This window comes from Triplophysa rosa, linkage group LG14, assembly GCF_024868665.1.
Source record: "Triplophysa rosa linkage group LG14, Trosa_1v2, whole genome shotgun sequence".
Taxonomy (NCBI): Eukaryota; Metazoa; Chordata; class Actinopteri; order Cypriniformes; family Nemacheilidae; genus Triplophysa; species Triplophysa rosa.
This window is the reverse complement of record NC_079903.1, coordinates 5046293-5060799: the sequence shown is the minus strand read 5'-3', so window position 1 is coordinate 5060799 and position 14507 is coordinate 5046293. Positions and strand designations below refer to the sequence as shown.

Here is a 14507-nt window from a genome sequence, read left to right as displayed (position 1 = left end):
GCATAAGCTTGTGTGAAAAGAAAATGTAAGCATTTTAGAAATATGTTAATCGACTGAGTATTGTGTACAAACAACATGAATTGACTTAATGGTATGGTCACAACAGACAGATGTTGTGCTAATTGTGTTTAGAGTTTTTTAAATGTGACTACAGATTGGTCAAAGGGATGTTAGCAATCGAAAAAACTTTAATACTGCAAGAGACTTGAATTACACATGCTTTGTGATGCTTAAAGATGCTTTACTTAATCCACAAAATAAAAACACTATTTAAAGACCACATCAAACATTTTGAAGAGTGATGCATTAGGAAAGTATAATTCATATATTTTAATATGTTTAAGGGAAATATAAAGGAAATAAACATTTTTGAATTTATTGGCAAATCTGTTCACCATGAAAATATACATGCTATGTGTAGTGTAAAAAAATCTGTAGAAATTACAGTATTACTGGCAGCAGTTTGCCAGTAATTTACTGTAGATTTACATTTATGTAATTTACTGGCAACAGTTTGTTCAAAAATAAATTAACTTTAAACATTAATAAGTCTTTATCTTTACAGAAAAATAAAATAAAATGACAGCCTCGTGCAAAGCATTCTGGGAACCAGAAATCCTCATCAATCTTTTTCTATACAATAATACAATAAACAAATAATACAATAGAACATTCATTTAGAGATTGTTTTCTATAATAAAACCAACAGCAGAATCAAAGTTCAATGTTCACAGCACATGTAATGAACATTAATGTACCTTTCTATTCATAAGGAAAAAAAACATTTTATAGAAACGAAATGCCAAAGCTTTATAAACTACACTTTGACATTTACTTTCTTCACACGTCTCCTGCATGTTTTAGATTTAAATGATGAAGCAGTACAGAGTGAGTCACAGACAAGTCAGAGAACAGGGACATAATAGCGTCATTCACAATGAGCTCTAGTTCAGTAGTCAAGGTGCTTTGATTAACATTTCCATTTTTGCCAGAAAGACAAGAATTTAACAGATTATTTTGATAACTAATCACTTTGCAAATGATGATAAATCAGAACATTTTTCACAATGATTCTTGTGTTTACAATTTAGAAGCAAGAAAGTCACAGGAGTCAATACAATACGCCGGTATTGACAATAACAATAATATTGAAAACTACACTGTAAAAAAGTTAATTTTAGATAAATTTACTGTTATTTTTACAGATTTTTCTACGTGTAACGTAAAAACACTGTAAATTTACAGATTTTACAGTTTTTGTTGTATTTTTTAAATACATGTCAAATGACTGAAAAAGACATAACATTTACAAGAAAAACATGAAGAATATTATTATTTGACATTTTTTACTGGCACCCCAGCTGCAGGAATATTTCAGTTTTTTTCTCTGGGAATTTTTTACAGTATACGATTATCAATATCATGTAAATAGTGTACAGCAAATATTATGATCAATTTAAAATAATTCAGCCCCTGTTTTGCCTTAAGAGACACAATGGTAATAAACTCAACCATTTGAGTTTTAACAACAACCTCTCCCCATCAGAAAGAAAATACAGAGTGAGAAGGAATGTGCTTTTTTTTATATGTATCTAATTTTAAAATGACTCATTATGTAAATAATACTTGAAAATCACTAAAATACATCAAGTAGGCTACCCAAATTATGTTTTTCTTGAAAACAGCTTGTGCCCTAAATGCTAGTTGTGCTGACAAACGTCATACTTTTTAACACAATGTTACTCATTAGTATATTTTTGATCGCTTAATGTTTGTTTGAGAACCTCTAGCTGTTTAGTTTAGATCACATTCAGTGTCATGTCCACGAAGGACCTTCGAGAGCTCAGCTCACAGCAACAATCGGCTCGACCGAGAGAATGTCAGTCTTCCCCGACTGGCCGAGAGAGGTCGAGCGAACAGCGCAAATCTCTTTGGGATTGGACTGCTGCAAGGAAGCGTGGCTCTCGGGCCATGCCGCCCTGTGAAACCCAGCGCTGGGTGGGGCCGATGGCTCAGGCCCCTCCCCCTGACGTCTACAGTGCGTCCGTCTTCCTTGGCCCCGCCTCTGTCCGTTTCTGCACATGCCCAACAGGTAAGTGAGTTCGGCTCTGAAGCTCTGGTTCAGCCAGCAGTAAATGAAAGGATTGTAGCAGGTGGAGCTCATGGCTAACCAGTGGAAGCTGAAGTAGATGGCGTTGTTGGACTGAATAACTTGACTGGACAGCAGAACCACATAGCAATTCAAAGGAAACCAGCAAACGGCGAATATCGCCACGACTAACATCAGCATCTTAATAGTCCTCTTCCTCTTCCTGCGCTGAAGGACGTACTGTTCGCTGGTGACGTCACCGATGGTGTTGCGGCGCCAGAGGCGGCGAGCGACGGCGGAGTATGCGGCCGTGATGACGAGCAGGGGAAGGACGTAAAGTAGAATAAACGTGCCCAAATCCAGATACTGCCAGTATAACTCGGACGGGTCGGGGAAATCAGGCACGCACAGAGAGCGCACTATGTCTTTGCTGTATTCAAAAGATAAAGTGATAAAAGAAGAGTGAAGAAAATAAAAGATAGGGTAAGTAGGGTAAGGTGGATTTAAAATTGAAGATTCTGGGCTACTAGTTGCACCAAGCAAAATTGTAGATGCAATATAGAGGTAATTCAGTGGCTTAAAGGGATATTTCACCTCAAAAAAAACAAAATTTCCCCATATTTTACTCGCCCTCAAGCAGGGGCGGACTGGGAACGGCCCTGGAGTTTTCGGCCCACATCAGCCCTCCACCATTTCTGTCGACGGGGGGATGGGTTGTATGTAACGTGTCATTGCGTTACACGTATACGTTTCCGTCTTGCTAATGCCTTCGCTTGGCGTGCATTCGTGTTAATAACTCCCATACATTAGCGGACCACCGGGAAAAATTCTGATACTCCAGATGGTTGGGCCTCACCTGGTCACGGCCGTATTTGTATATGACTTTCTTCTTTGATAAATCATGCAGTCGGAGTTATAATACCATGTATCCTGGGTCTTCCAAGCTATAAAATGGGAGTGAATTGTGGAAGAGATTTTGAAGCTCCATCGAATGTTATTTTGGTGTCTCCTCTGCACTGCCGCTTTCATCACCAGAACTTACAGTACGACTGGAATGACGACCCTCTTGTTCACGTACGGCCGAGGGATAATGGAAGTTAGACATTATCGTTAATAAAGTTGTCAATATGAATTTTTCTCTTAAACAAAAGATTCACATCAGGGTGGAGCAGTTTTTTGATTGATGGATGCACTTTTTGTAGCTTTAAAATCTCATCCACAATTCACTCCCATTCTAAAGCTTGGAAGACCCAGGATACATGGACGACATTATTCTGAAAGAAGAAAGTCATGTACAAAAGGGATGCCATTAGGGTGAGTAAAACATTGGGAAATTTTGTTTTTGGGGTGAAATGTTCCTTTAATTATTTAAATAAAGTTCAAAAACTCAATTATAACAATTATAACTCAATTGTAACTTTTGCATCTCTGTCGCTATCTCTGTTCAAAATATAAAATTACAGGTTACTTTGGGTACTTTTCTTCATGTAGGTTGAAGTCAACCGATGTTAAATTCACATTTTACACAAAATCATACAGCTCAACTTATAAATCACTATTATAAGCTTACCGTTGTGAATCAGGGGAAAGAAGGCAGATTTTAAACACAAATCTTTCATTACTTGCCCAGTAGCTGAATTTTGGTTCATTTGGTTTACTGGTTAGGTTAACTTTTGTAGCTAAACCAATTAAGTATAGCTTACCTTTCAAGAAAAAAATCGTCAACACTTTACATAGCATATATGTATAATGGATCATACAAGTAGTTTAAATGTGTTAATTATGCCTTGATGCACCTTATAATGCATTTTAATGTCTCATGAACAGCTAATTGTAACTTATAAAACACTTAGCATTTTTAATTTGGTTATAATTCTTTACAACAACATTTAATGTATTAAAACACACATTATGAACTATTATAATGCATCATGCCCTTTAATAACCCTTTATAATGCATTATACATAAAGGCTTTAAGTAAAGTGTTAGCCTACCAAAAAATTTTCAATTTCTTTTAATTCTTTAAAAGCATGCCCATGTTTACTCTGGTTTCATTCTGTTCTGTCTCTTATATAGACCGCTTCTTCGGAAACGTGCACTGGGACTGCAAGTAACTTCCGGTCTGTGTTTGTTTATCGGTCTGGGGTGCGTTTCCTGAACAACGACATAACTCGCTGGTTAAGCACCATAGTACGATGCATCGTTGGGGAAATTAACAATATAGTTACGACTGTTTCCCGAAACCGTAGTAACTCTGTTCAGCAATCTAGTTGATGACGCCACGCAGGTGGTGGAGTAATGACGTCTACTAATAAATAGGTTCAGATCGAATTAATGTCAAATTCTTACTGTAAATAACACGCATAGCATTTAAGGACTACTTTTGTTGCACAATTTTTGTTATCTCTTGTTTTATTTCACAATATTTAATTAATTTATAAGTGTCCTACGTCATTCCGCCCAGGGATTCCCTAGGGTCCTAGAGCACGCATCTACACGCATGTGCACTTTTCAAAAAACAGCACTTGTATTTTCTTGACAAACTAAAAGATGTAAAATTGAATTTGTATATATTTAGAATGATGTATATGGAATGCACTGCATGTTGCTCGCTTACTTTGATCAAAAGCTTGATGCATGTAAGTCTATATGTCATAATCATAAGGGAACGATGCTTCTAACCACAGCTCTAGACCTGTAGTTCCAACCACGCAACTTTGCGATGCTGCTTGTGATTGATCGTTGGAATGAGGGTTTTGGGAAACACTTAAATCGTTGAACTACACTGTAAAACTTTGCTGTAGTTTTGCAGCAGGTTTGCCAGTAATTTACTGTATATTTAATTACTACTTAATATACCTTCCAATTAGTACTGTTTTCAATTACTTTAATCAAAATTAAACCACTTTGACTTTTGATATTCAAAATGAGCAAGAAGAGACTGGAATTAGCACAGCAACACTGCAAAAAATGACATTCTTCCTAAGCAGTTTTCTCTTGTTTTCTGTAAAAATGTTTAAAGCTTCTTAAATTACGATACATTTACATAACAAGAAAAGTGACCCAAGATATTTAGTCTTGTTTTATGAAAGAAAAATATATAAACTAGGTAAGTTTATGCTTAAAACAGAAGTGTACATTAAATCTACAGTAAATTACTGGCAAACCTGCTGCGAAATTACCGCAAAGTTTTACAGTGTATGCTAGAACGACAGAACTTGCGACCATAGTTTGATAACTATGCTTTTGGGAAATGCACCCTAGGCTTGTGTCTAACTATTTATATTTTTAAAAAATTATGTTAATATTAATTTATTTATTTTCTTTCTTACTTATATATGTCTACATATAATAATTGTATTAAATAAATGATTTGTTGAATTTTGTTGTATGTTCATTTTATTAAATAAACAATTTGTTGAATGGGTCCTGTAGTTCGGTGGCATTTAAAGAAAGCGTATGGTACACTGACATCTAGCGGTCGAGCTTGGTATCGCAGTCTAAATTCAAGATATTGGAGAGACAAGTTTAGCCAAGTAACGGTTCTTCTCGGTTTCTTTAGCTTGTTATTAGAAACAATCTACAGGCACTCTGTTATTTGTGAATGTGTTATTTACAGTGTCTGGCAGGCTCAGTGTTTACATTTTTAGGGGCAGTAAACCTCTCTCTTAAGTGTATAAATGAGGTATAATGTGCAAAGGAAAAGTAGAAAATAAATTAAAATGATAAGATGAACTATAGGGAAGGGCCCAGACTAAGAAGTAAAACTAGGGGTTAAAGTAAGCTATAGCATTGTACAAATGTCATGTTGTTCTGTAAAGTTACATTTCTGACATTTATTGTGAAACTACAACAAGTAATTAAAATGTCTTACTCACCTCAGCACTAACACAACACAAAAGTAAAGTGCTTACCTGTACACAAAAGTAAACAGTTTCTGGTAAATGGCATGAGGCAGTGAAAAACAGCTGGCCATGAGCCAGAGAAACACAATGCAAATGGCACCCTGACCCATACACATCCGAGGCTTCAGGGGATGCAGGATTACCTGTGTGAACATGAACCAAAAATTAGCTTTAGCTGTGCATCCCTCTCTCCACACACACAGCACTAATGTGTGGAGGCCGTGCTATTATTGTCAATATAGTCACAATCCTTTCAGCTTTGAAGGGACAGTTCACCCAAAAGTGCAAAAATTCTTTCATCATCTTTTCACCCTCGATTTAGTCTGATTTAGCCCAAAATTCTCCACCAGCACCTTTTCTATAGACCGTTTAATTGGACGCGCGCGTGCGCCTGACCCCCAGTTAACTTCCGGTTTTGTGTTTGGCTACACTGCAAAAAATGACTTTCTTACTTGGGGTAAGAAAAATAATCTTGAATTGAGTGACTAAGAAAAAGGTAAACCTTAATTCAAGATTATTTTTCTTACCCCATTGGCAGATTTTTTGCTTGTTTTAAGCACAAATTCACTGAAATTTCATATTTTTTTTATTAAAATCAAGACTTATTTTCTTAGGTCATTTTGCTCATCAAGAAAATGCATCTTCATTCAAGAATTAGTAGACATTTTTACTGGAAAACAAGAAAAAAAGACTAAGTAAGAAAGTCATTTTTTGCAGTGTAGTGTCTAATAATATAACTATTTATATTTTATTTAATTTATGTTAATATTAATTTCTATTATTTTACTGTATAATAATTGTATTAAATAAACGATTTGTTTAATTTTGTTGTATGTTCATTTTATTAAATAAACAATTTGTTGAATGGGTCCTGTAGTTTGGTCGCATTTAAACAAACCATATGGTACATTGACATTCAATTCATTTCAATTTTATTCACAATGTGCATTGTTCCGAAGCTGCTTTATAGGAGAAAATAAGAAAAACTGAAAAACACAAAAAAGGTAAAACACAGCACAGTGCATGGTGTTTATAGAACAAGCAAGATTATTCTAGTAAATAATATCTAATAAATGCAGGGCTCCAGTGGTTTATTTAGCATATTTTGCATTAAGTGAATGCTTGGCTGAAAAGATGTGTATTTAATCTAGATTTAAATTGGGAGAGTGTGTCTGACCCTCGAATAGTATCTGGAAGGCTATTCCAGAGTTTAGGTGCTGAGAAAGCTCTACCCCCTTTGGTGGATTTAGTGATTCTAGGTGTTATCAAAAGTCCGGAGCTTTGAGATCTTAAAGAGCGTGATGGCTTGTAATAAGATAGAAGCTCTTTTATGTAGGTAGGGGCTTTATAAGTTATTTAAAGAACTTCAAAGTCAATACGATACTTAATGGGTAACCAGTGAAGGGTTGATAACATTGGGGTTATGTGATCATATTTTCTGGACCTGGTTAGAACTCTGGCAGCTGCATTCTGAACTAACTGTAGTTTGTTTATTGATGACGCAGGACAACCACTAAATAGTGCATTACAGTAGTCAAGTCTTAAGGTCACAAATGCATGAATAAGCTTCTCTGCGTCAGCAACACATAGAATATTTCGTAATTTGGCAACATTTCTAAGGTGGAAGAAGGCTGTTTTTGTGACATTTGAGATGTGATTTCCAAATGACAGGTTGCTGTCTAATATAACGCCTAGGTCTTTAACTGTATTTGTTGGAGTAACAGTGCAGCTTTCAACTTGCAGGTTATAATCCGAAATATTCTTCTTATGTGTCTTTGGTCCAATAAGTAATATCTCTGTTTTGTTAGAATTTAAAAGAAGGAAATTACTAGTCATCCAATGTTTTATATCTTTGATACACTCTGCCAATTTGGATAACTGGATGGAATCATCTGGTCTTGATGAGATATATAGCTGAGTATCATCTGCATAACAGTGGAAGCTAATTCCATGTTTTCTAATAATGTTTCCAAGGGGCAGCATGTATATGGCGAATAACAAGGGTCCTAAAACTGAACCCTGAGGCAATCCATAATTTACTTGCGTTAGATTTGATGATTCCCCATTTAAATGGACAAATTGATATCTATCTAATAAGTAAGATCTAAACCATTGTAGTGCCTGTCCCTGATTACCGGTATAATTGTGTAAGCGATCTAGAAGTATTTTATGGTCTACAGTATCGAACACGGCACTAAGGTCAAGCACCTTTATCTGATGCTACAAGCAGGTCGTTTGTAATTTTAACGAGCGCAGTTTCTCAGTACTTTGATGCGGTCTAAAGCCTGACTGAAATTTTTCGTGTATGTCATTATTTTGTAAGAAAGAGCACAACTGATTGGACACTACTTTTTCTAGTATTTTAGACAGGTAAGGGAGATTTGAAATCGGTCTATATTTTCCTAGTTCATTGGGGTCTAAGTTTGGTTTCTTGATAAGAGGCTTAATTACGGCCAGTTTAAAGGGTCCTGGGACATGGCCTAGATTAATTGACCAGTTGATAATGTTATGGGCTCAATTGCAACGGGTAATAACTCTTTTAATAATTTAGTTGGTATGGGGTCTAATAAGCAAGTTGTAGGTTTAGATGTTGCAATAAGTTTAATTAAATCTTCCTGTTTTTTTTAGGTGAAAAACACTGTAGCCTTTCTTTTGGGGCGATGGTTGGTACTAATTTATAGGACAGACTTGGAGGTTGAGTTTTTACTATTATGTCTCGTATGTTTTCGATTTTCTCTGTAAAAACAAATCATGAATTCATTGCTACCAAGGTGCGGCGGAATACCCAGGTCAGGTGAAGTCTGTTTATTTGTTAGTTTAGCAACTGTACTAAATAAAAACCTTGGATTGTTTTTGTTAGTTTCTATGAGGTTACGGGGGTGCTCAGCCTTTGCTGCTTTTAGTGCCTTTTTATAACAGTTTGCACTCTCTTTCCACGCAATTTTAAAGACCTCTAATTGGGATTGTTTTCATTTGCGCTCCAGTTTACGTGTTTCTCTTTTAAGGGTGCGAGTGGTGCTATTGTACATGGTGCTATGTGTTTCTCATTAATCTTTTTTTACTTCATAGGTGCGACAGCTTCTAATGTATTAGAGAAAATAGTGCCCAATTTGCTGGTCATGTCATCGTGCGATTCTGTATTTATTGGTATGGTTATTAAAGGAATCAGATCTGGCAAGCTCTTTGCGAAACTATCTTTAGTAGTCGAGGTAATTGTTCTACCCTGTCGATAACGAGTTAAACGGCTGATTTCTGCAGTGCGCAGTGTACATGTTATAAGATAGTGATCGGTGACATCGTCGCTTTGAGGTATAATATCTATATTGGTTAGATCGGCTTTTTACATGTAGTTTTGGGACCAGTTCAAAATTGATGTTTTTTCACCATGCGTCTTTTCATTTTCTCAGCCTTTCACATTGCAGGTGGGTGACTTTAGGTACTTCCAGAGGTTTGTTTCTGTTGAAATTCAACCAACAGTGGAATGGAATAGACACAATTCATGCAGAAATGAAATGCTGATTAAAGGCAAAACTTAATTGGTGTCTTATTTTTTCCACAGATGTATTTGGAAATTGCAATGCATGGTATTACCATCAGACACTATCACTGTTGTATGGTACAGAAAATATCCACAATATACTCATAAATGTTGTCTGAAACACAAGAGTTGAAGAGGCTGTTCAGTGCTGCTGAAAAATAAAAGAAAGTTGCAGTGTGAAGGTAGTGTGTTTGTGTGTGTTTACCTGGCGTCTGTCCAGAGCGATTGCAGTGAGAGTGAGTGTGGAGACGTGAAGGGAACAGTACTGCACGAACCGACTGATGTGACACATGCCCCTTCCAAAAACCCAGGTGCTGTTTACAAACCTCACCTACACACGCAAAACGGTAAATGCTTTGGATTAAAGCGGCTGGTAAAATAAATAAACATGTATAAAAATACACGTGTGTGTTGTTTGAGGGTGCTCTGAATAAAAACACACCCCTGCTGAAAAAAACCCAATACAAATTTTAATGGTTTCCATTATAAAGACCATAATAAATAAACTTTTTACCATTAAAATCATTACACAGTTCCTTTATATATCGTGTGTTTGGCCCTTATTCCAGTAGATTAATAATAAGACATTTACCCTTACAGAAGAACCACATACTTTTCACGTGTGATCACATGTTTTAATTATTATTATCATTATCATCGTCATAATAATAAATTACCATCGTCTCACTATAGGGACCATTGATCATCATATTTGTAGTTGTAGTAAACAATTGACCAGAAAATATGTTTACTAAACTTGGTTCATTTTCATTCTACTCAATACTACATAATAATTACTACTACTACAACTACTACTTATAATATTACTACTACTAATATAACAATAATACAACACTAAAATAATCAAAATAAAGTAAAAATAAAAGCGTAGAAATATAAATAAACAGTAGCCTACATAACAATAATAATAACAATAGTAATATTAATAACAATAATACTAACACTAAAATAATCAAAATAAAGGAAAAATAGAGGAAAATTTAAAATAAACAGTACAAAATTATTATTATTATAAAATATAAACAAACATGACAAAATAATAGCCTATATAATAATAATAAATAACTTTCACTACTAATGCACAGAATAATAATAAAGCATAAATAAAGTATAGACATACCAGAGTGAAAGGTGTATTTAAAAGCGTAATAAGTATGTCCGCAATAGCCAGATTGACTATGAAGAGACTCGTGGCAGAATGCATGCGCTTGTTTTTAATGACCACATGGCACACGAGGATGTTTCCAAACAGTGAGATGACTATGATGACAGAGTAAGAGAAGATGAGCAGAGCTTTGACAGTGGAGTGCTGGGACTCTTCTCCGTGCCGCTTCTTCCAGAGCAGCGAGCGCCAGTCCGCCAGCGCGCTCTCATCCAGCGCGTAAAGACGCGTGCGGTTCCCGAGCATCTCCTCCAGCAGCACGGACGCGTTGTATCCCAGCGCACAACAACGCTCTGTGTGCACTGTCAGATATGCCAGTGCCATTAACACCCCGCTCCAGAACATGTCTGAGGTAACATACACAATCAAACTATAACTTTAAAGTATGGATCCCCATGAGGACGGCCAGTAGAGCACTGGACAGCTGCCTGAGTACCAGACATGTTGAGATGGTCACTAAGAGTGCTGCTGAGCATCTGCAGTTCACGATGAGATCTCAGCACTGCCATTGGTTAGACATGTATCTGTACTCGTGACGCAAACACAAAAACGTTTCACATTAAAAAAGTCACATTATTTGCATAATTATTTGCGTCTAACTATTAATAATTACCACATAAACCACAATAATGACAAAAAGGGTTGTGAAAACGTAAATAAATAACATTCATATAATGTATTTATGCTGTGGTGTTGAAAACTTGTTACAGTTATAGTTTTAAGTTGAGCTGAAAAGGTTTTTAATTAAAGGAGTCATATGACACGGCTAAAACGATTATTATCGTTTGTTTTAGATGTAATGCAATGTGTATACACGATTTAAGGTTCAAGAACGCTGTATTTTCCACATATCGTGCATGTTTGTATCTCCTCTTTGCCCCGCCTCTCTGAAACGCGCAGATTTTTAACAAAGCTCATCGCTCTGAAAAGCGAGGTGTTGGTTGGTCAGTTAACCAGTGCGTAGTGATTGGTCGAATACTGCAAGCCTGTGACGGAAATGTAACGCCTCTTACCATATTTGGAACATCAGGTTCCAAAGCAATTGTACTGACAGGTGATAAATTGTCATCGGTACTTTCCTTATCAATTCAAGCCGGAATCTGATCCGGAAAATGAAGATGATCACGCCGATATATCAAATTTGCCAGCGCGACTTGAGCAGGATGTAAAGGATTGTTAAGATTTTTTTTTAAATATTATGTTAAATAGCTAACTGTTTTACCTTTTACATACGACGTTATAAAGATTTGCCGTTAGTGATCAACCAGTGTTACAACGTCGCGTTGCGACTCAACAAAGACAATAAACCCCATTATAAACACGACATTTGTTGCCTCTAGTTGGAACATAATTACTGATTATTAGGACTTATGTTGTCTTTTTTCACGTAGCGCGCGTGTCTGCATTTGCAGATCACACAAAGAAACAACATGTGCTACAAACACACGACAAACTCAACTCGCGTTAGTCCGTAACAAAGTCTTTTACAATGAAAATATACTTACAGACTGCGAATCTGAAGCGCCAGACTGTCCTTGCGAAGTTGTAATGGTTGGAATTGCCCCACATTTTAACAAAAGCTTTCATGCACAGCCGGCCTTGATCTCTCCCAGGTTCATGAAACAATCATCTGTGAAATGCGCTGCACACACTTGAATATTCGGATTGTATTGTTCTGTATTGTAAATAAAATGTAACCATTCGTTTTTAGCTGTCTCATCTTTTGGAAGGGCAATCAAAGAGGCTTTCTTTTCGCAACGAAACACACAGCGTCTCCACGACAAGGCTACGGCGGTGACGATACAATGAGATTTACAAGTACGCCCAACTTACTTGCATATAGATTTGGGTGGTCTTAGTCAAATGATACCACGAACTAACGTAGATTTGTGGGGGTGTGGTTACACGAGGCGTTTCAGGCAGGTCTGGGTGAGCATTCGCTTTTAGATAGAATGCATCTTTTGTTCAGACACTTTAGTTTTTGCAATTTTACGTGTCTAATACATGCATGGGCAACTTATAACACACCAAAGACACAGAAAAACATGTATTCGCGCCTTATGACCCCTTTAAGTTTACCAACTAGTCTCAAGTTCAGCCAACGAAAATATGAATAACTGACCTACGGCTATTATATCGATTTCTAAGTCAAACCTACAAGGTCAAATAAAAACTGTGAGAGTCTGAAGATCTCTCCAGAGACCAGACTGAGTTCTAATACTTCATCTACATCAGCTACATATACATGCACGGCCCGAGGGAATCACATGTGCTGCACATCACATAAATCTGCACATTAACTGGCTGAAACGATGAGCAAAATCAATTCAATCAAATGTTTGTTTGCTGCAGGGTCTCTCTCTACCTCCAACAACAGATTCTGAGGTCTTGTGGTACTCTGCTAGGCTTATAAATCAGCCTGCCTTGGATTTTACAAACACATGCAGCTTTACAGCATTAAAATTTAAACGTTTTAAAAGGGACCTGCATGAAGGTCTCATTCGTGAGCTCCACAGGGTCTCTGGCACTTAATGCAACCAAGCATCTAGCCATATCTGTAGCACGGCAGGGATTCATGGCTCATGCTAATGGAGACCAGAGACAAGATTTGGTTTGGTTTTCCCATGTCTTCTGGTTTGGTCTTCACTTGAGGCTTTTTCCAATTGGTGAGAAATTCCATTCTCTTCTCTTCTGTGTGTGTGTGAAATGAATACTTCAGAAAAAGAGGACGAGTCTTCGAAACATCAGTAAAGTGTTGGGGAATACATATTTTGAGAAATGTCTCAGTGGTTTTGTTCACACAATGGAAGTCAGTGGGGTCCAATGTTGTTCGGTTACCAACGTTTTTCAAAATATCTTCTTTTGTGTTCTGCTTAAGAAAGAAAGTCATACAGGTTTGGAATGACACCAGGGTTGATAAATGATTTAAAAAACGATACACATTTCATAAGATCATCCCCATTCTCCGAGTTTAATACAGGCCAAAAGTATTACTGTAATTTCTGCTTATTGAATAACAGTAAGAGATGTAAAACTACTGTAGACCATCACCAACGAATCATTTGAATTATACATCAACAAAACGTCCCATGAAGATGCTGATGCAGAAACAAATCATGTCTTAAATTCAACAGGGAGACTATAGGAGCATTTAGAAAAAAAATATTTCTGACAAACATTTCACCCTGTTGGAAACGCCAAACAAGACACAAGGAAAATGAGCTTTTTCAATCATCAACAGAATATCAATAGATGCGATATTCTTCGGTGGGAAAACAAGTGCCGGGTTGGCCTCAGAAATTGCTTTGTAACAGAAACAGGCTTGTGGGCTTTTTGTAAAATTGCACTATTCTTTCAGTTGAAAGATAATTAAAGATTAAGGGTCTTAAGGTAGGGGTCTTATTTGCATGTCCACAATTTCCGTTAACATGATTTCAAACGTGAAGTGTGTTTTGGTTCCTGTTGAAGGTTCACTTTTGCTTTAACTTTCAGACAGATGGCCTCACATTGTCTTTAAAAGTCTTTGACAATTGACATGATGCAGAATTTCAAGTTGAATCAATGAAAGCTGTCCAGGCCCTAAAGGAATTTTCATCACCGTTCTTCACAGATGTTAATAATGTGTTTTTCCTGAAAAGCTGTTTTTGGTCTGCTTCACTTTATTTAATGGTACAGAAAAGAACAGTTTAAGACATTTTAATTATAAATAAATCTTCATACGGCTTTGGAAAAACAACAGTAAATTTTCTTTAAGATGGCTAATGTCTTTTTGATATTTATAATAACGATAT

At 36.5% G+C, this 14507-nt stretch overlaps 1 protein-coding gene across 1 annotated transcript; it reads right to left on the bottom strand.

Moving 5' to 3' along the window:
• Window positions 1–261: 261 nt before the first annotated feature.
• LOC130565348 (G-protein coupled receptor 83-like) lies at window positions 262–11527 on the bottom strand. The gene is made up of 4 exons (XM_057352001.1): window positions 10675–11527; window positions 9739–9864; window positions 6005–6138; window positions 262–2519 (listed from the first exon to the last, which is right to left on the bottom strand). Exons 1-4 carry the CDS (start codon window positions 11059–11061, stop codon window positions 1844–1846), a joined length of 1323 nt encoding a protein of 440 aa, XP_057207984.1. The 5' UTR covers window positions 11062–11527; the 3' UTR covers window positions 262–1843.
• Window positions 11528–14507: the final 2980 nt, after the last annotated feature.